At 34.9% G+C, this 21,327-nt stretch overlaps 1 protein-coding gene across 1 annotated transcript in view; it reads left to right on the forward strand.

Moving 5' to 3' along the window:
• Positions 1-21,327, forward strand: part of vopp1 (VOPP1 WW domain binding protein) — a 48,683-nt gene that overhangs the window by 19,755 nt on the left and 7,601 nt on the right. Inside the window, exons 3-4 of the mRNA XM_048174827.1 lie at positions 19,179-19,256; positions 21,187-21,320. Coding sequence (XP_048030784.1) covers positions 19,179-19,256; positions 21,187-21,320 — 212 coding nt within the window. The remainder of the gene's footprint in view (positions 1-19,178; positions 19,257-21,186; positions 21,321-21,327) is intronic.

Here is a 21,327-nt window from a genome sequence, read left to right on the forward strand (position 1 = left end):
CTGGTTCTTCTGCACTGCAGGCCCATTTTCTGTTGAGTGACTGGCACCTTTGATCTAGTGAAGGAAGAGGAAGAACTCGATCTTAACCAGGAGCATGATGAGCTTTCTAGCTCAGATCAGTCATGTTGTGTTTGAACTCAGACTGGCACATTTTGTGTTTACATCTAAACATGTCATGGGATTAATATATCTAGAAAGTAAGCAAAGTCTTTGTAAGCGGGTCATACCGTGTCAAATCAACCAGATTTCTATATTTTTTTCTGTAGAAAGACAAACATAAATAGTGATGAAAACCAAAATATTAAACATCACAGATGTATATTTATTGAGTAATGCACTATTTTGTAGAGGAGGATCAAAATGACCATTTTCAACCTGAGATTTGGAGCCAATTAGAGGAGTGTAAAAATGACTTTATAAAGATGGCAGCATCATGATTTTATTTTCACACAGAGATTGGTAGATCTATTAGTGAAATCAGTTGACTTTATCAATCTTTGATTCATTATATGCCAACAGTGACAGCTCAAAAATGGCAAAAAGCACTTCTTGTGTTTTTTTGTTTCAAGTTTGCATGTCTGTAACTCAAGAAGTATTAAAGATATCTTAATATCCTTTTAGATTCTGGTTCATAACAAACTTTTCTTTTGGTATCTCCATTTTAAAGGCCCTCGATGGTTCAGTTTCAGAGATATGGAGATCTTAATGCAGCTCCATGAGTAAATTGGTCAATTGCACATTTCCAGTGGTCAAAAACCAAATGCATTCAGCTGATTCTTCTTTTCTTTTAATTAAAGAGGAATATCTAGAGGAAACAAGATACATTTCTAGTTTTAGTGTTATTTGTTCTTTAGTCTTCTTTGAACACAATAACTATCTGTCTACATTTGGTTCCTGACCATTGAAAATGGGTCAAATTCAACAATTTGGACATGGAGTCACGTTGAGATACTCATATCTATAGGACTGAACTATATAGGGCCTTAAAAATGAAGATTTCAAAAGAAAAGTCTATTAAAAATGAGAATCTAGAAGCATATTAAGATATCTTGAATACTTTTTAACATAACATTAAATTACAGGCATGCAAACTTTGGAAAAGGAATATTTATGGCACTCGGACACATATCTTCTATGCAATTGAGATGATAGAAAAACACAAGATACATTTCTAGTTTTAACCTTATTTGTTCTTCAGATATTATATATTATATACTGAATGCATTTGGTTTCTGACCACTGAAAATGTGTGCAATCGACCAATTTACTCATGGAGTAAGATCTCCATATCTCTGGAACTGAACCATCGAGGGCCTTTAAAATGAAAATACCAAAAGAAAAGTTTAAGAACCAGAATCTAAAAGGATATTAATAGATCTTTAATACTTCTTGAGTTACAGACATGCAAACTTGAGACAAAAAAAACACAAGAAGTGCTTTTTGCCATTTTTGAGCTGTCACTGTTGGCATATAATGAATCAAAGATTGATAAAGTCAACAGATTTTACTAATAGATCTACCAATCTCTGTGTGAAAATAAAATAATGATGCTGCCATCTTTATAAAGTCATTTTTACACCCCTCTAAATTGGAGACTGCCCTCCAAAAAAAAAAAACAAAAAAAAAAAAACACCCTATAGGTCTTTTTTCAAGCACCATATTTACGACCTATATTTACGTTTTGAAGTCATGCGCCCTCTAGCGGGTGTAAAAATAATGACAGTGTGTTGTTACATCTGTCGTTATGAAATGATGACTGTCATTACCAATCAAAATGCATGTTCATTTAAATGCAGTGTGTGGACTTTTTACACCATTTCTCCTATTTCCATTTACCAAAACTATTTTTTTTATTAACGACTACACCCAACCCATCCCTTAACCTAACCTTAGTGATTTATAGTGCATTTACACTTTATGAGCACATGCGTTCTCTGGGATCGAACCCACGATCGCATGATCACATGATTGCAACGCTCTGCCAATTGAGCTATATGCGAAACCTGAAATATGATGCAGATAAAAGGGAACAATGCATTAAAATGAAAGTGTCCTGCTGTCGAAAGGGGCGCAGCATTAGCAAACGCTCCTATGAGTTGTATTTCAGGGAAGTGACAAACGAGTCGTATTGGTTGGAGAACATGTTGCTAATTTGGCTCCAAATCTCATTTAATATTTGGGCTTTTACCACTATTTATGTTTGTCTTTCTACAGAAAAAAAAAAAATGAACAAAATCAAAAATGTGATCCGGGGACCTCTGGTTGAGATGATACGGTGCGTTATGAACATTATATGTAGTCCATCAGAAGAAAGAAGGAAGAAAGACTGTTGATGTCTATCTGGAAAGGGTTTTGAACTCATTTAGAGTCAAATATTCTGATTCGGAGTGTTTTTAAAGAGAAGAAAATTAAAACCACTCTATATAGACCAGGTCTTTTCAACAGTTCTGATCTGATCTGACAGGTTTGACTGTAGTTGCTTCATCAACCCATGATTTAACCTGCCGTGTAGAAAATTAGGCTGCAGAGTGTCAGAGAGAGTTTCACATTGAGCCTGAGAGCGCTTGTGAAGAATCTGAGGGCATCTATCAAAGAGCTGAAAGTAAGTGGACCCAATGAGAGCTTGCAAAAACATTATTTATACATCGTTTTTTAATGTTACTCCTTGTTTCAGAACACTCAGAGAACATTCAAAAGTAACATTCCCGTAATGTTTGGAGAATGAGAAAATGGAACGTTCCCATAACCAAGAAAAATGACATTTTCTCTTGAAGCTATTAAACTATCAAGTCAAACTTCTCTCTCTGCAGCAGTGGCAGTGAATTTATTTCCTCCCAAACTGTAGATGTTTAGGCAAATCGTCTTATTTCTGATGATTCAGCTCTCTTTCACCGCCTCTGTGCATTCACACGCACCCTTCCTGAAAGATTAAACGCTTGCATTAAGGGCTGAGAATCCCTTCAGTCCGTGCTGTGCATCCGAGCAGAAATCACTGCGCTGGTGCTCAGATATGAGCGACGACTACACATTTATCATCACATCAAGGGTGTATTTTCACAGAATTAACTCTGAAATGCTGCAGTATCGGTTGTTGTGTGGACTTATATGGTGAATGTCACCTTTTAAATATAGATCATAAGTTTTCTTTGAAGGCCTGTAAATACACAGCCTTCCTTTATAATTTATGAAGACTTTAAATGTGCCTGGACACAGTCTTGCATGTTTCATAGACAATCATACGAACATGGCAGGGCATATTTAGACCTAGTTGATGACATTAACGTGGGGAATTTATTAAGCAGATTATTTTAGTAATTCAGCACAGAGAATCAGAATCGTCATCCTCTCTCTGCACTTCAGCGGTCACATCGACCTCCTGCCGTCTCTTAACCGTGCAGTGTCCTTGAGCAAAGCTCCGCTCATCCGCTGTATCAGTTATTTGAAGTTGAATGGGAAATGAAGCCAGTCTGAGCACTTGATCCGGTCCATTGACTCTCCCCGCTTTGACTGGAGCTCTACATGAGAGCGGCTTCCTCTCGCGGTTTGACTGTCAGCTCTCCACTTCTCTGAAGAGTAAAGTCTGAGTAAGTTTATTCTCAGTTTGAAGGGTTATCATCTTGTTTTAGAGGATGTGGATCAGGCAGTGTGTGTGTGTGTGTGTGTGAAGGTAAACCTCCTCAGTAGCAGCAGATGCGTCTCTTCTGGAAATAATCAAATCCTGTCACTATCCGGGGCGAGGACATCGAGTCCGTAAACCAACAATTAACTTCTGCAAAACAAGAACAGGCTGTGCTGGAGGATCAGAGCTCGCTGTTTTCTGTTTTATACTGGATGGACTTTGAGTCTGTTGTGCTCAAGTCAGTGTTTCTGTTATTGAGAGCAGAAGCAGCAACATTAAAGTTTCAGTCAAGATGGTGTATTTGTTACAGTCTTCAATTCCTTTAACCCTCTGGAGTCTGAGGCTGATTTGGGGCCTGGAGAAGTTTTGACATGCCCTGACATTTGTGCTTTTTTCAGTTGTTCATAAACATATTAATGGAAAAAGTGTCATTACACTGTATTCAGCACAAACTAGGCTACAATAATATGTGAGGAACATGTATGTACATGTTTGTGTTTTTGAAGGAATAACGTTTATGCGTGATTATTGAAAAAACAAAAAACTTAAGTTACTGAAATAAAGCCAAAAAATATATATTAAATCTGTGTTCACAAGACTTCTGGGTATTGGAGGTTGTAAACTAGAGTTTTTGCTTCAAAATTATGTAAAAAGTATCATTCCTACTCCTTCATATAAAACAATAGAGAGATTTAAATTTTCTAAAACATCTTTGGTCAAGTAACACAGTATGCGTGGAGGCGTGAATAATCATGAATAATGGGTGATTCTCACCTGAGAAGACAAAAGAATCGCATAAAGAGCTCTAATGACCTGCATAAATAATGAGGCCTTTCAGTCAGATAGGCTGTGAAAAAACCTCTGTTGATCATGTCTCAGCTCATCATAATGTAAATCAAACATACAGAAAATACAGCAATACTGTGAAATATTATTACAATTTAAAATAATGGTATTCTATTATTAAAATATAATGCATTTCTATGATACAAAGTGTCTGAACAGTTATGTTACCTCTATGGCATTTCATATAGGCTTTTAGCTTAAAAGCATGCACATTTGGAGAAATATTGATGGATTCTCATGTTTATGTCAATTTTCTATACAGAGGAGTAATATTTATTCATTATTTATTGTCGTCACTGTGAACGCTGGATACTGTGTTTACAATTCATACTTGCAGCCGGAGGGCGCTCTGTGCACTTTTAGTCCACAAATGCCAATGCTAAAGAAGAACAGGCAATCCAGGAAATAACTGAACTAACAGAGGACAGAGATCGCTAACTATGGCTATTCAAAACACTTTTCAAGACAATAAATACACGATTAAGACGATGTATGCATGTATAGACTGAATTTGCGTCTGAATAGCGCTGGCTCCGTGGGTGTGGCCGCATTAGCGGATAATGAGCTGAATCAAGGACTTCTGACATGGCTCTCTTTTCATACAGATTACATAAACACAGAATGTTTGTTTTCGTTTTGACTTACACGATTTAAAACCTGACATTTCAACATCTCTTTAGACACAAGTCTAATTTTTTTGTCATTAGTATTCATAAGTTACAGTTCATTTTCTGAGAACTATCAGATTGGAGTTCGTTCAGAGGGAGAGGAGAGATCACGCATCATGTTAGTTTTCTTTATTTTACAAAAAGCACAAAATTTAGTTTTTACTCTGAGTGTACACAAATAAAAGAAGATATTCCACAGATTAAAATGGTGTATAACTCTTAATTGTATGTGCAACACTGACGGAGTATTTTGAGTCTCTTTCACACTGGTTAGAAAAAAAAACGCGGTGATCACGCCGGCGTGACCGCCGACCCCAGAGTGTTAATGAAATGATTATTTGTCACATGCACACTCTTAAAAATATTAATTTTTAAAGCAGTGTGACTTTTCGTCAGAGTTACACCTCACTGAACAAAGACTTGCTGTAAATATCAAAGTCAGTCCGGACGGTTCTGCTCAAAGGGCAGCAGCTTTTAAAGTGTGATGGTAATAATAAGGATGTTCGGTTACAGATGTTCTGTTGAAAGGTCATCATCAGTGGGTAATTATCCACTTCAGCATCCACAGTGGCAGAAGTATTTACCCAGCATGCTAATGTGTCACAAGAATTGGGTTTTATATTACAATTTCAAAACCGATGCAAAATATTGACTGACATATTGAGTTTCAGATGAGCACATGCATTAATAATTACTTTTGATTTGATTGAACTTTTGGCTGATGAAAAAAAAACAAAAAAAAAAAAAAACATTGATTTCAGTTAAAGGTGACCTATTATGCTCCTTTTCACAAGATGTAATATCAGTCTCTGGTGTCTCCAGAATGTGTCTGTGAAGTTTCAGCTCAAAATCCCCCACAGATCATTTACTATAGCTTGTCAAATTTGCCCTTATTTCGGTGTGAGCAAAAACACGCCGTTTTTGTGTGTGTCCCTTTAAATGCAAATGAGCTGCTGCTCCCGCCCCCTTTCCAGAAGAGGGCGGAGCTTTAACAGCTCAACAACAACAAAGCTGGAGAATCTCACGCAGCCAAAATGACGAAAGTGTTCAGCCTTACATTGTTCAAACCGGAGTCGACACTGATGGAGAGACTCAGGAAGAAGTTACAACTTTTAGACGTTTCTGAATGGTTAGTGGATAAATTGATGTAGTTGCTGTGGAGTTGATTCAACTCATCCACTAGCATGTGCCGTCATGTTCATCTTTTGTGTTGAATTGACCCTCGTTTGTGAAGCAGTCCGGCGTAAAATGACGGCATGTCAACAACACTCTACTACAACAACTCTTCCTCTTCTCTAAAGCAGCCCAACATGGCCCCGCCCCCTTTGTTGCGTGTTCTTGGGGGCGGGGTTTATGTAAATTTTAGGGTTAGTGATGTCACCAACCCAGAAAGAAGCTCGTTGTAGTCCCTACCAGCCGTTTGTTGTAGTCCTTAAACAGAGAATTCTGTAAAAGAAAATATCTCTCTTTGCATTGAACTTTGAGTGTCGTAACTTTGCAGATGTTGTTTATGATCAAACAGCAACATTACAATGAAATCATATTTATCAACAAAAGTTTTGACAGTACAGTTAAAGTGAACTAGAAATGGGAATGTCAAAAAATGATACTGTAAAATCAGACCATGCAACTTTATCCCAAGTCTTCTGAAGCATTATGATACATGTGAGGAAAAGACTAACATTTAAAGTGCGAATCATTGAAAATCTTGCTTGACAGTCATTTTGTGGAGATGTTTGTGTTTTTAGCTTCTCAAGTCAATCCAAAAATCATCCGTCACAGTTAAAGCACTGAAGCATAAAGGTACAATCAAAGAGAACAACATTTCGACCCGTCATAGCATCAACATTCAAGGTCTTTTGGATGCTGAAGAACCAGATAAGAAGATCAAGGCAAACCACAGTAGAACTAGGGATTATTTTCATTCTCTACATCAAACATTGGACCCAGTTCACAAGAAGAATTATGCAAATGATCTGTTTGAGATATTGGAGCATTTCTTTTTGTGCTGGCAAGGTTTGCACAGGCAAACACACGTTTTCTTTGGAAACCCCTATTGCAGAGATTTGCGGTTGGTCAGCACAAAATGCTGACCTTTACATGTGACACTTTGATATTTTGTTTTACAGTAGGAGGAATGAGTTGACCGTGACTCGTTTTGTTTGTCTGTGTGAAGCATGAGCAGATTTGCGTTGCTCTTGGCAGTGGACTGTGAGATTAACTGTCATGGTTTCCACTACTCTTTAAACACTCGAGCACAGACTGACGCTATCGCTCGTATCTTAATAGGATTGGGTTATATTTCATACTCATGCTTATCTGTTATCTGGTTGTCTAAATCAGATGGGTAGTGCAGCTTGTGCTCTTTGGGCAATTAATTTATTCAAGGTGCCATTCGAAGACAGAAGTCATTGTTTGGAGTTTCATGTGGATTCCTGTTCTCTTTGCTCCCTGTGTTCCTGGTTGTTGTTTTGTTTGGATTACTAATAAATCCCTGCATTTAGATCCTCGTCTTCTCCTGCATTTCTTGCTCCCCGCGTTACAGAACGACTGGCCAAGATCAAAGGAAACACAAGGGTAACAAGACACACATGGGAACAATCAGGGAAATAATCAACATGGAAAAACTACAAAAAGACTAAAAAGTTGGCAGACAGAACAGGAAACAAGAACGTGAAGCGTTCCTCTGGCTGCTCAGACTTTAACCCTTTAAGCCCGAAGTGTAAAGCATGTAATTTATTTTTTTGTACTATGTACTGCAATGTGTCAAAAACATCATACAGCTCAGATAATTGTGTGTCATATGTCATTTGAAAGGTTTCACAGAGTAGAATACAACAAGCATTTTGGGCTTTGACTAAATTTGAGCAAGTTTTTTAAGTGAAGCCCCGCAAGACCCATGTGTAAATGATATACAGATGCGGCATTTATGTCATATTTTCACTCATAACTTCATGAAACATGCTCTGACTGTGGAAAATGGCAGATTTTCACAATTAAAATGAGTCTAAAGTAAACATAATCCAATGTGTCGATCACAGATATTCCTCACAGAGTTACGACACAGGTGTTAACTAAAATCAGATGTAGCTTTCAAGTGGCGTTTCTGCTTATAACTTCATGAAACATGCATAGATTGTAGAAAATGGCACATTTTTACTTACAGTGGATTGAAATGATTCCGAAATCAACAAAATGCATTGCGTTGATCACGAGATATTCCTCATGGAGGAACGATTTTAGAAATGTCCATTAGGGGGCGTCAAGGGCTAAACAAAAATACTGTAACTTTTGTTATGCATGTGAAATAAGAAAAATATGGGTAACACTTTAGAATAACTCACGCTATGAAGCATTAGTTAAGCATTAGTAAATAGTTAATTCATCATTTATAAAACATTAATAGACATTAGTAAGCCATTTATAAATACAGCTATAAATGCTTTGTTCTTGATTTATAAGCATATCTATAATGAGTTTAATAATTGTATTTTCATACTTTATTAATGATCAATTTATCATTTCTAAATTATGTATTACATTATTCACAAACCAGTAATTTAGGAGTTGTCAGTGGTTCATAAGATCATTTAGGAAGTGTAAGTAAATGATTAATAAAATATTTAAATGTACATTTATGCATCTTATTATTTAGACATATAGTATTAGTTACTCAGTGTGTTAATAAATGCTTTATTAACATATTCCTAGTGTCAAAACTACCTCGGTACTAACTTTAAAACATTAGAGAACAGCAGTGCAGAAGATCACTGAACCTTTAAATCTCATTTATAAAAGCTTTAGAAAGCATAAACAGTCGTCACTTTAGATGACCTCACAAAAATAGTTAACTGACTGCTTCTAAATGTTTTATAATTACCTGAATTAATCATGAATTGCAGTAGGAATATGTTAATAAAGCATTTACTAACACACTAAGTAACTATTACTATGTGTCTAAATAATAAGATGTATAAATGAATGTTTAAATAGTTTATTAATCATTTACTTACACTTACTAAATGAACTACTGACAACTCCTAAATAACTGGTTTGTAAATAATGTAATACTTAATTTAGAAATGATAAATTGATTATTAATAAAGTATGAAAATACAATTATTAAACTCATTATAGATATGCTTATAAATCAAGAATAAAGCAATTATAGCTGTATTTATAAACTACTTACTAATGTCTATTAATGCTTTATAAGTGATGAAATAACTATTAACTAATGCTTAACTAATGCTTCATAGAGTGCAGTTATTATAAAGTGTTACCAAAATATGTAAAATTATAAGTATATTTTTGTCTTTTATCAGCAGTTTCTCAGCATAAGAATATCCAAATGTAATGAAAAAGTCTTTTTGACTCTTCTTGCTCTAGTTTTGGAGTTATGAGTCTTTACTTTTGCGTATGTCACTCAACTCTAAAAATGGCTTCAGGGCTTAAAGGGTTAATGTGCTGAAGATTCAGACCGTGTGTTTCAGACAGTTCGGAGAGTTTGGCACATCTACATGCACTTAGAGAGCTTGATTCAGCTCGAGTGGCTGTATTTGTGTTCTTAGCAAAACTGCTTTGAGTGCTTGTGGACTCCATCAGCCGTCCGTCTGTCCGCTTGAGAGAGGAGATCGACCCAAAGATGCTCTGAATACTGAGGAAAAAATCTGCTTAAACATAGAAATGTGAGAACTATGAAGTCATTCTGGAACTATTTTAAAAGTAGCCACAATATGTAATAAATGAACATGCAGGAACTTTGAATGACAGTTGCTCCAGTTCAGCAGATTCAGTGCATATGAATTACTTATGAATAAGGTCATACTGAAGATTAAACTTTATTGCACTCCGTTGGAGGCCTACAGCTCCTGCCGCGATTTTCTTATGATATGAAGTGTCACGACAGAGAAGGATGAGATATGTCACTCAGTGAAAAATAAATGAAACTGTATGAAGTCCTGCTTTCCAAGAAAAATAAATGATTTGCTAGCAACATATAATTCACATCATGTTCCATTATGTAGTGATTAAAGAGATTATCAAGATAAACTTTAGCTGGACCAACCTGAAAAAAAATAACATATGTTTAGTTTTTATGTTCTTCTGCTCAACAAGGCTGCATTTCTACTTTAATATAGCTGAATTTTCAGCATCATTACTCCAGTCTTCAGTGTCACATGATCCTTCAGAAATCATTCTAATATGATGATTTGATGCTCAAGAAACATTTATGATTATTATCAATGTTGAAATCAGTTGTGCTGCTTCAGATTTTTGTGAAAACTGTCATACATTTGAGTTTTTCAGGATTCTTTGATGAATAGAAAGTTCGAAAGAACAGCATGTATTTGAAAGAGAAACATAAATGTCTTTACTGATCAAATTAATGTGTGCTTGATGAATAAAAGTATTAAATTTAGCTGCAAGCAGCAATTATCGAGGCCAAGCACAAAGAACATGATAAGTCACGCCTACATGGCTGGGAGCATCAGACCAACTGCAACAATGAGCAATTAAAGACATTTTAAGATGATTTCAGGCAAAAAAAAAAATCATAAAAACAGTCATTTGTAATTTGATTTAATGGTTTATTAAATAGGTGACCAAATGCATGCGGTACGGTCAGAGTGAGGTGACAGTGACACATGCAAAGTTTGGAGTCAGTATGCCACAGCATTGCAGAGATGCAGCCTTTAGGGTCGTTTTGGCATCATGCCTCAATTTTTTTGCTGCAGTATACGAAAATGATTTCGTCTATCAAAACTAAATCCATAACTTTTTGTCGGCACAGTCTGAAAATGATCTGGTGAAAATCAGACAAATGGTCTAGGACAGTGTTTCTCAACTCCAGTCCTCGGGACCCACTGCTCTGCACATTTTGTATGTCTCTCTTACCTGACACACTCAGTTCAGGTCATGGAGTCTCTCCTAATGAGCTGATGATCTGAATCAGGTGCGTTAAATAAGGGATACATACAAAATGTGCAGAGCAGTGGGTCCCGAGGACTGGAGTTGAGAAACACTGGTCTAGGAGGAGTTCGAAAAAGTAGGTTTTTAAAGAAAATCAAAATGGCGGACAGGAAGTTCAGCCGACTATGGCAAAATGTTCTCGGCATGACCCAAGGAATTTATTCAAAGGTTATTAGCATTTTTTTGGAAATTTCATTATAACTTTTGACCACAAGGTGGAGCTGCCCCAAAACTTTTTGAGTACTGTCAAAGCATGGTGCAAAAGACACTTGCCAAGTTTCGTAACGATACGCCAATGCGCTTGTAAAATATAGCATTTTATGGCAAAATTCAAAATGGCTGAAATGGGAAAATTGGGTGTCATTCGACTCTGCCAGAATATGCTCAAGCGTTGCGGAGATATTGCCTCATGTTTATTTTGGCAGGCACTTTGTCGAATTCGATCATGCATTAATCGAGAACGTTTGACGAATCGACTTGAATTCAAGGTCTAAAGATTATCTAATTCAATTTTTGTGAAAATCGTAGTTTAGTAGTAGTTTTGTCAAAAGATTCAAAATAGTGGAAAAATTTACGCTGGGTGCAATCGAATCACCTTGAGCCAAGGAATCAGACGAAAAGGGGCTCTAGCCTTTACGGTTCACAGCTTATTAGCATAAATGTGAGTGCAACTTTGGACAGTTGGTTCCCACCTTGAAAACCTGGAAAATTTATGACAAATTTTCCAGTCCTGGAAAACACATGGAAAATTATAGAAAATGTAAAATGTCCTGGAAAATCTTGTAGTTGTCCTGGAAAATTATTTTTTAAAAAGTTCTTGGGTTTTTCTTTAGTCGAGACCAAAGAGTTTATCACTGACCTAAAACAATCACCATTAGTTGCAGAAAGCGCAATGTTCATAAATGCTGCGTTTTGACATGTGAGAGTAGTATTTTTTCAATGATGATGTTTAGTCTTGTGTTGCCACTTGCAGCAGTAATTATATTGTTATAGTATGTTATTAACTGATTAAATGCATCATTTTTTGCTTATTTATTATGCAAGTTGATTTTCTGATCATATTTTTCCCAAGCACATTTTACCAATTCCAAACCAATCAATCTTAATAACTACTATTAATTTTGTATTTAGTCATGAGGTTAGTTTATGAAGGCTTGTTTTCTTTAACAGATAAAATGAGCCAAAAAGAGATTTATCTCAGACTGAAAAGTCAAAAATGATCAAATTCCCACAAGAAGGATGCAATACTAATGCAATACTAGAGATTGCAGTTAAGGCATGACCATTGGACAGCAAAATGCTCATTGGGTCAGCAGGGTCAGACAAAAACAGGTGGATAAGAACTGCAAAATAATGAAGAATTAAGTGTGAAACCATCAGAAACCCTTTAGTCTTCAGCGCCACCATTTTCCAGAACTTCAACCTACCTGGATTCTCCAGGAGTGCGAGGTGTCAGGATCTCAGAGACTTAGATTAGCTAAAGAATCCTAAAAATGCCCCTCATTTAAGAATCACATACTGAATTGTAGTAAAATACAAGAAGACAGAATTTTTTATAGGCTTTATAGACAGACAGATTGAGAGTGACTCTTGAAGGACCAGCACCACATCCTCTTGTACCACTCTTTGAAGAATTTATCTTCCAGAATCTAGCTGTAAGGTGTTGGAGTTTATTTTTAGTCCATCTTTTATCTTGAAAAGTCCACCTTGCAAAGATAATGATCTTCCAAAACCTACTGCCAAAAAATAGAAGTGTGCATCAGTAGTTAATAATGACAATAAACTATGGAATCTTGTTTTCGCCACTGAATAATAAATAAATAATGTTAGCCTAATTGCAACTTTTTATCTCACAAGTCTAAATATTTTTCCTACAATTGCGAGTTTACATAATTGTGATATAAGCTTGCAATGCGAGGAAAAAAAGTCAGAATTGCGAGTTTATATCACGCTATTCTGACCTTTTTTTCTCGCAATTATTATTTTTTCTGGCATTTGACAGTTTATATCTTGCGATTCTTACTTTGCTTCTTAGAATTGTGAGATATAAACTTGCAATTGCGAGAAAAAAAATCAGAATAGCGAGATAAAAAGTAAGTCGCAATTACCTTTTTTTTTTTTTTTTTACGGAAACAATCTTCCATAGTCATAATGTATGATTAAGAGCTCATATTAAAAACTGATTTTATAGTTAAGTCATGGCAATAAACCTTTCAAAGACTTAGAGAGCAATATATTACTTTAGGGCGTAATCCCAGTCTTTTACTCCCATTGTTGTAAAATTGAAAATGTCCTGGAAAAGTCCTGGAAAATGATCGCTGAAAAAGAGTGGGAACCCTGTTTAAATTTGCTATGCTGACAGTTCAGAGTCAGACTGTCCTCTATCAGTGTGCCAAATTTCATAACTTCCCCCAAGCGTTTCTGTGGGCTGCCATAGACTTCCAAAGTGGAAAAAAATGGAATAATAATAATAAGAAAATACACCAACGATTATAATACGTGCTTACACACCTTCAGTGTTTGGCTCCTAATAAATAAATAAAAATCTTACTGACTCCAGACAACTGAATCATGATCATGGTTGATCTCTCTGGTGTTTGGTATGACATCATCATTTAAATCAATGAATATATTAACCTGGTTGACATTAAAAGGTATGTCTTGTGTACAGGCTACTGATTTATTTTTGTTTGTTTTGTTATTAATACAGTTCTAATTTTGGCCTGTTTGTTGCAAATGGAGGTGTCATTGTGATTGTTCTGTTTGCTCGTCTAATGGTGATAATCATGTGCTCCACCCTCTGCTTCTCTCAGAAATGGCCCATTAAGTATGTTAATACATCCACGTCACTCTAATGGGGCTCATTTATTTCCTCTCTGCTCTTTTCAAAATAGTGCACAGCATGAAAAAAAGAAAGCTGTAGCCCATCAGAAGGAGCTTTCTCAGGTCACAAAAAATATATGGTTGAAAAAAGGATTTCCAGAGGCCTGAATGAGCTGGGATTTCAGGCACTGTGACGAGAGCTTTGTTTCTGAGCGCTTTGATTAGCGAGTCTCAGTCATTAGCAGGCTGCCGTTGAGCTGAAGCTCCTGCCTTTGATTCATACAGCCTCCTTGTCATTTTGTCAAGCTAAAGAGCTTCCAGCACGAATCCTTGTTTGATCTCTGGCCGTCACGGGACAGAATACCCGCTCAACAAACCTTCATTACGTATCAAATCAGCCCCGATGAGCTTCCCGTCTCTCACGTCACATTTAGTGTTGTGCTGTTTAGCAAAGCTCAGAAAGACGTTTGAGGGAAAGTAAAATGCTGGATTTATCTAATGAAGTCTCTGTCTCTGTGCAGCTAATGCTTGTGCTCGTTTTCACGCCAAAAATGATGTAACTTCCTGGAGGACCTGCTCCTCATCCTGAGAGAAAATCCTCTCTCCAGTGTTCTTTTGAACTTTCTATTCACCAAAGAATCCTGAAAAAATAAAATGTCTGGGGTCAGTAAGATTTTTTTATTTATTAGGGGCCAAGCACCGAAGGTGTGTAAGCTCCTATTGTAATCGTTGGCGCTCTTCTTCTTCTTCTTCTTCCGAGTCTATGGCGTCCCATAGAACCGTTTGTGGGAAAGTTATGAAATTTGGCACACAGATAGAGGACAGTCTGAACTGTCACCATAGCAAATTTGGAGTCTCTAACTCAATCCCACTAGCACCACCTACTGTCCAAATTTTCACTTGTGTTTATGTAACTTTTGAACCATAAGGGCTAGAAGCAAAATTATTTTGGCTCAAAGCAATTCGATTGCACTCTATAACGTCATTTCAATGTTTTGAAAAAAAAAAAAAAAAACTACCAGAACCAGATCATCTACACATCATGCTGACAAAAAGTTAAGTAATTCAATTTGATTCGTCAAATTATTCTCGAATAATGTGCGATAAAATTCAGCGAAGTGCCCACCAAAATGAACGTGAGGTTGTATCTCTGCAACGCTTTAGAGTATTCTGACCAAACTTGGTGTGTGTTATGACAATCATGACCTGAGGCTACTTGCAACATTTCAGCACAGTGCCACCTAGTGGTCAGGAGATATGAAAAATTGTTATTTTTGCTTAACTTCTGAACGGTTTGGCCAAAAATCACATTCGACTCGGTAGGGCTGGGCGATTATGGCCTAAAATCAAAACCTTGATTAATTGAACATTTTACCTCGATTATATGGAAGAGGATTAGGGCCAAGCAATAATAAAAAAAAAAAAAAAAACATCTCAAGATTAAAGTTGTTAAATTTCGGGAAAAAACTCATTAAATTTCAAGAAAAAAGTCGAGATAAAATGTTGAGAATAAACTCGTTAAATTACGAGAAAAAACTCGTTAAATTTTGAGAAAAAAGTCGAGATAAAATGTTGAGAATAAAGTCATTAAATTATGAGAATAAAGTCGTTAAATTACGAGAAAAAAGTTGTTAAATTATGAGAACAAATTCGTAATTTAACGAATTTGTTCTCGGACTTTAACAACTTTTTTTCTCGTAATTTAACGACTTTATTCTCATAATTTAATGACTTTTAAATTATTTTTTATATTTTATATTTTAAATTATATTTTATATTTTAAATTTTATATTTTAAATTATAGTCGTTAAATTATTCTCATAATTTAACGACTTTTTTTCTCGTAATTTAACGAATTTGTTCTCGTAATTTAACAACTTTTTTCTCGTAATTTAATTACTTTATTCTCAACATTTTATCTCGACTTTTTTCTCGAAATTTAACAAGTTTTTTTCTCATAATTTAACGAATTTGTTCTCGTAATTTAACGACTTTTTTCTCGTAATTTAATGACTTTATTCTCAACATTTTATCTCGACTTTTTTCTCAAAATTTAACGAGTTTTTTCTCGAAATTTAGCACGTTTTTTTCTCGTAATTTAATTACTTTTTTCTCGTAATTTAACGAATTTGTTCTCGTAATTTAACGACTTTTTTTCTCATAATTTAATTACTTTATTCTCAACATTTTATCTCGACTTTTTTCTCAAAATTTAACGAGTTTTTTCTCGAAATTTAACAAGTTTTCTCGTAATTTAACGACTTTTTTTCTCATAATTTAACGAATTTGTTCTCATAATTTAACGACTTTTTTTCTCGTAATTTAATGACTTTATTCTCAACATTTTATCTCGACTTTTTTCGTGAAATTTAACGAGTTTTTTCTCGAAATTTAGCAAGTTTTTTCCTCGTAATTTAACAACTTTTTTTCTCGTAATTTAACGAATTTGTTCTCGTAATTTAACGACTTTTTTTCTCGTAATTTAATGACTTTATTCTCAACATTTTATCTCAACTTTTTTCTCGAAATGTAACAAGTTTTTTCTCGAAATTTAGCAAGTTTTTTTCTCGTAATTTAATTACTTTTTTTCTCGTAATTTAATGAATTTGTTCTCGTAATTTAACAACTTTTTTTCTCATAATTTAATTACTTTATTCTCAACATTTTATCTCGACTTTTTTCTCAAAATTTAACGCGTTTTTTCTCGAAATTTAACAAGTTTTCTCGTAATTTAACGACTTTTTTTCTCATAATTTAACAAATTTGTTCTCGTAATTTAACGACTTTTTTTCTCGTAATTTAATGACTTTATTCTCAACATTTTATCTCGACTTTTTTCGTGAAATTTAACGAGTTTTTTCTCGAAATTTAGCAAGTTTTTTCCTCGTAATTTAACGACTTTTTTTCTCGTAATTTAACGAATTTGTTCTCGTAATTTAACGACTTTTTTTCTCGTAATTTAATTACTTTATTCTCAACATTTTATCTCGACTTTTTTCTCGAAATTTAACGAGTTTTTTCTCGAAATTTAGCAAGTTTTTTCCTCGTAATTTAACGACTTTTTTTCTCGTAATTTAACGAATTTGTTCTCGTAATTTAACGACTTTTTTTCTCGTAATTTAATTACTTTATTCTCAACATTTTATCTAGACTTTTTTCTCGAAATTTAACGAGTTTTTTCTCGAAATTTAGCAAGTTTTTTCTCGTAATTTAACGACTTTTTTTCTCGTAATTTAATTACTTTATTCTCAACATTTTATCTCGACTTTTTTCTCGAAATTTAACAAGTTTTCTTGTAATTTAACGACTTTTTTTCTCGTAATTTAACGAATTTGTTCTCGTAATTTAACGACTTTTTTTCTCGTAATTTAATGACTTTATTCTCAACATTTTATCTCGACTTTTTTCTCGAAATTTAACAAGTTTTCTCGTAATTTAACGACTTTTTTCTCGTAATTTAACGAATTTGTTCTCGTAATTTAACGAATTTGTTCTCGTAATTTAACGACTTTTTTCTCGTAATTTAATGACTTAATTCTCAACATTTTATCTCGACTTTTTTCTCAAAATTTAACAACTTTAATCTCGAGATGGTTTTATTTTTTATTATTGCTTGGCCCTAATCCTCTTCCGTGCGTTTACGATTAATGAAAACGATTATTTTGTTTCTGGGTTTTTTTTTTTTCGCCCTCATAGTTCACTGACAAGGTTTGTACTGTAAATATGATAAAGGTGGGATATTTTTTCCCTATTAAAAGAGTGATCTGACATAACAGCTCACTTTCAGAAGTTATTTTATATGGTTTGTAACATTTCTTACAGATTTCTGCTTGTTGTAAATCAGTTAAAGATAAATTAGCACAGTACCAGTACATAATGAGAGCGATTGCGTGGCTACACACGCGGTAGTATGTTTTTAAGGGGGAAGCATTAGCAGGATTAAAAAAACGAAATAACCGACCTGGGAAAATTACGTCGGTTAGAGGTTCTGAATTTCGGTTTCGATTACTTTTCGATTAATCGTCCAGCCCTACGACTCGGCATGCTTCACCGAATCTAAAGAGACCAATTTTCCCATATCAGCCATTTTGGGTGTCACTCTGACCACACCACATCAATTTAGTCATAGCGACACCTATTGGTTGAAAGTGATAAACCATTAAATCAGATTACAAATGACTGTTTTTATGATTTTTTTTTTTTGCCTAAAATCATCTTAAAATATCTTTAATTGCATGTTGTTGCAGTTGGTCTGATGCTCCAGCCATGTAGGCGTGACTTATCATGTTCTTTGTGCTTGGCCTCGATAATTGCTGCTTGCAGCTAAATGTAATTATTTTATTCATCAAGTACTCTTCCTTAAATTGATCAGTAAAGACATTTATGTTTTTATTTCAAATAAATGCTGTTCTTTCTATTCATCAAAGAATAGAAAAACTAAAATGTATGATGGTTTCCACCAAAATCTGAAGCTGCACAACTGTTTTCAACATTGATAATAATCATAAATGTTTCTTGAGCATCAAATCATCATATCAGAATGATTTCTGAAGGATCATGTGACACTGAAGACTGGAGTAATGATGCTGAAAATTCAGCTTTGATCACAGGAATAAATTACACTTTACTATATATTCACATAGAAAACAGCTGATTTACATTGGAATAATATTTCACTGTTTTACTGTATTTTTTATCAAATAAACACAGCCTTGGAGAGCAGAAGAAAACATCAAAAACATTTATAATATAATAACATTTCCTCAGCAAATCTGATTAACATAATCTCATTTTTAATTGCCCCTCATTATAACACACTTACAAAATGAAAATCCCTGTTCACCACTTGGAAAAGTCCTGCTGTGATGAAAATGAGTCTCTTCAGCTGTCGTTCCTTCACACCGCTTTACTTTCCTTTGCAATCGAGAAGCATTTCCATGGTTTTATTAAAGGAGAATTTTGATTGTTTACAGTAGAACAATGCAAATACTGCAGAGAAACTTTACACTAATGGTTTCATCATGAATTCAAATCCTACAAGGACATTTGATGTTCTTTGAACGTTCATCTAGTGAAATATTAGTATTCAGTCCAGTTTCCCGCTGCTTCATTCATCATTGTTCATGTTTTCTGAGCAAGATCATATCGGCTCTGAATGAAGGGCTTCTAGCACGCTTTGTTGTAAAAAATGGAAATGATCCGATAGCATCTTTCAATCATGTCGTCTTGACCTCTGGTTTCCTCCACAGATGCCGCTCGTACGAGGACTGCTGTGGGACGCGCTGCTGCGTCAGAGCCCTGTCCATCCAGAGGCTCTGGTACTTCTGGTAACAACTGCCTTTTCTTCTCCTTTTCGACAGTTTAAATGTTTTCACTCTTAAAAATAAAGGTTGGATATTAGCATCAATGGTTCCATGAAAAACTTTTAACATCCGTGGAAACTTTCCATTGGACAAAACATTCTTCACACTAAGAAAAAGAATTCTTTTAAGAACTGATCACTGAAAAGTTCTTTGGGGAGTCAAAAAATAAAATAAAAAAAGGAAATTGTAAATATTTTTGTTTACATCACACTTTGGACATTATAAATCACAATTGAAAGTTTATATCTCACAATTTTGAGACAAAAAAGTTAGAATTGCAAGATATAAACTTGCAATTTCCCTTTTATATTTTATTATTCAGTGGCGGAAACAAGCGGAAATAAAGCTGGTGGAACCTTTATTTTGAAGAGTGTACACTGGAAAAAAAAAAGTACGAAAAACTTTTGTTAGTAAATAATTGTTCACAAATAATTACAAAGAAATGGCATTGAATTAAATGTGAAATTTTTAAGTAGAAAGAAAATGTATTCCAATAATCTTTGTTTTATTCACCACTTTGACAAATAATTTTTGACAGTGTATTTAAAAAACTGTACAGAATTTTATTAAGTAGTCATGAACTGTGTTGTTTTATTGTTTTATAATGTTTCCTGTTGCACTTATAAAGTTAGTATTATTTTTATATCAAAAAGTGTCATAATTTAGAAATAAAATGATTTTAGCCTCTAATTTGAACGCTCTGTTTTAAGGGGCGTGTCTGTGTGAGACTTCAATGTAAACGCCCACTGCTGTGATTGGCTGACATCTCTGCATATGAAATAGCTAAAGTATTACTCTCTATGTGGAACTGTCGAAAACTTTTATCACGTTTTTACTATTACAGCTCTCAAGGTTTACTAATCGTGAAAAGTGATGATTATGGTGTTCTATATTTAGATCGTGGCATGAAAGGTTGCAGTGATGAACATTGTAGTCGATCACAGTCATGTTGTTGAGCTCATGAAAGCAGTGATCTCGTCATTGAAACTCAGTTTCTGCACACTAACGAATGTTTTCATCATAACTAACAGTGCAAACGCGATGTAAATAAGAGATTTGTTGAATAAAACGGGAGTTTTGGCTTGAGTTCAGAACTTAGTCACTGATAAACTCACTCTGTTTGATTGACAGCTCCAGTGATTGTAAATATATAATTTAATCACGTTAAATAACTTTAAATTAAAGATTATTTTCATCCTACTAAGAGAAACAAGGTGAAGTTGAGCGTTTAGTCACGGGTTTGATTTACTGACACACAGACAAAGATCATCTGACTGTACATGAATCATTAATATCAGATCAGGCATTAGAATGAACACAGTTACTGACATGTTGTTGCATTACTGTCCAGTTCATGTCGTAAAAGTCTGTTTGCAAAGAAATGTGATTGATTTACCAAAGAATCCACAGTGAAATGAACCGAATACTAATAAATAAAGCTCAACTGAGACATTCACATTGATGAAAATAACCAGCATTAGGATCCTTTGAAAGGTAATGTTATTTCAGTCCTGTATCGCTCTTCTCTCCTCCTCATCTCACTAACACACCAGTGGGCGGAGCTAATGTTGCAATGATGGAGTAGGCGTTGATTTCTTCTGTGGAGGCGGAGTTTCATCTTCTGGGATGAGTCATTATCTGGGTCTGGTGTCAATAAAAGCTGTTTTTGGACTAACAAGGACGTTTTCGATTCTGAAACTTACAGATTATTCTTATAGTACGATGAACTCTTATATATCAAAAGTTCAAGGAAAATTTGATTTCTCAATTCATGACCCCTTTAATATCTGTTGCAAGTTGCAACATGAAGTTAATTAAGGCTGAATTTAAAATCTGTGACTTTTTGCTTCAAGAAAGCTGTGATTGGAAGATTGTGTGTTCCTCTTTCTGATAGGCTGCTGCTGATGATGGGCGTGCTCTTCTGCTGCGGCGCAGGCTTCTTCATTCGCCGGCGGATGTATCCGTCTCCGCTCAGCGAGGAGCCCGCCTTTAATGTGTCCTTCACCAGACAGCCGGTCAGCACGCCAGGTGAGGA

The sequence above is a fragment of the Megalobrama amblycephala genome, linkage group LG22 (assembly GCF_018812025.1).
Source record: "Megalobrama amblycephala isolate DHTTF-2021 linkage group LG22, ASM1881202v1, whole genome shotgun sequence".
In the NCBI taxonomy this organism is placed as follows: domain Eukaryota; kingdom Metazoa; phylum Chordata; class Actinopteri; order Cypriniformes; family Xenocyprididae; genus Megalobrama; species Megalobrama amblycephala.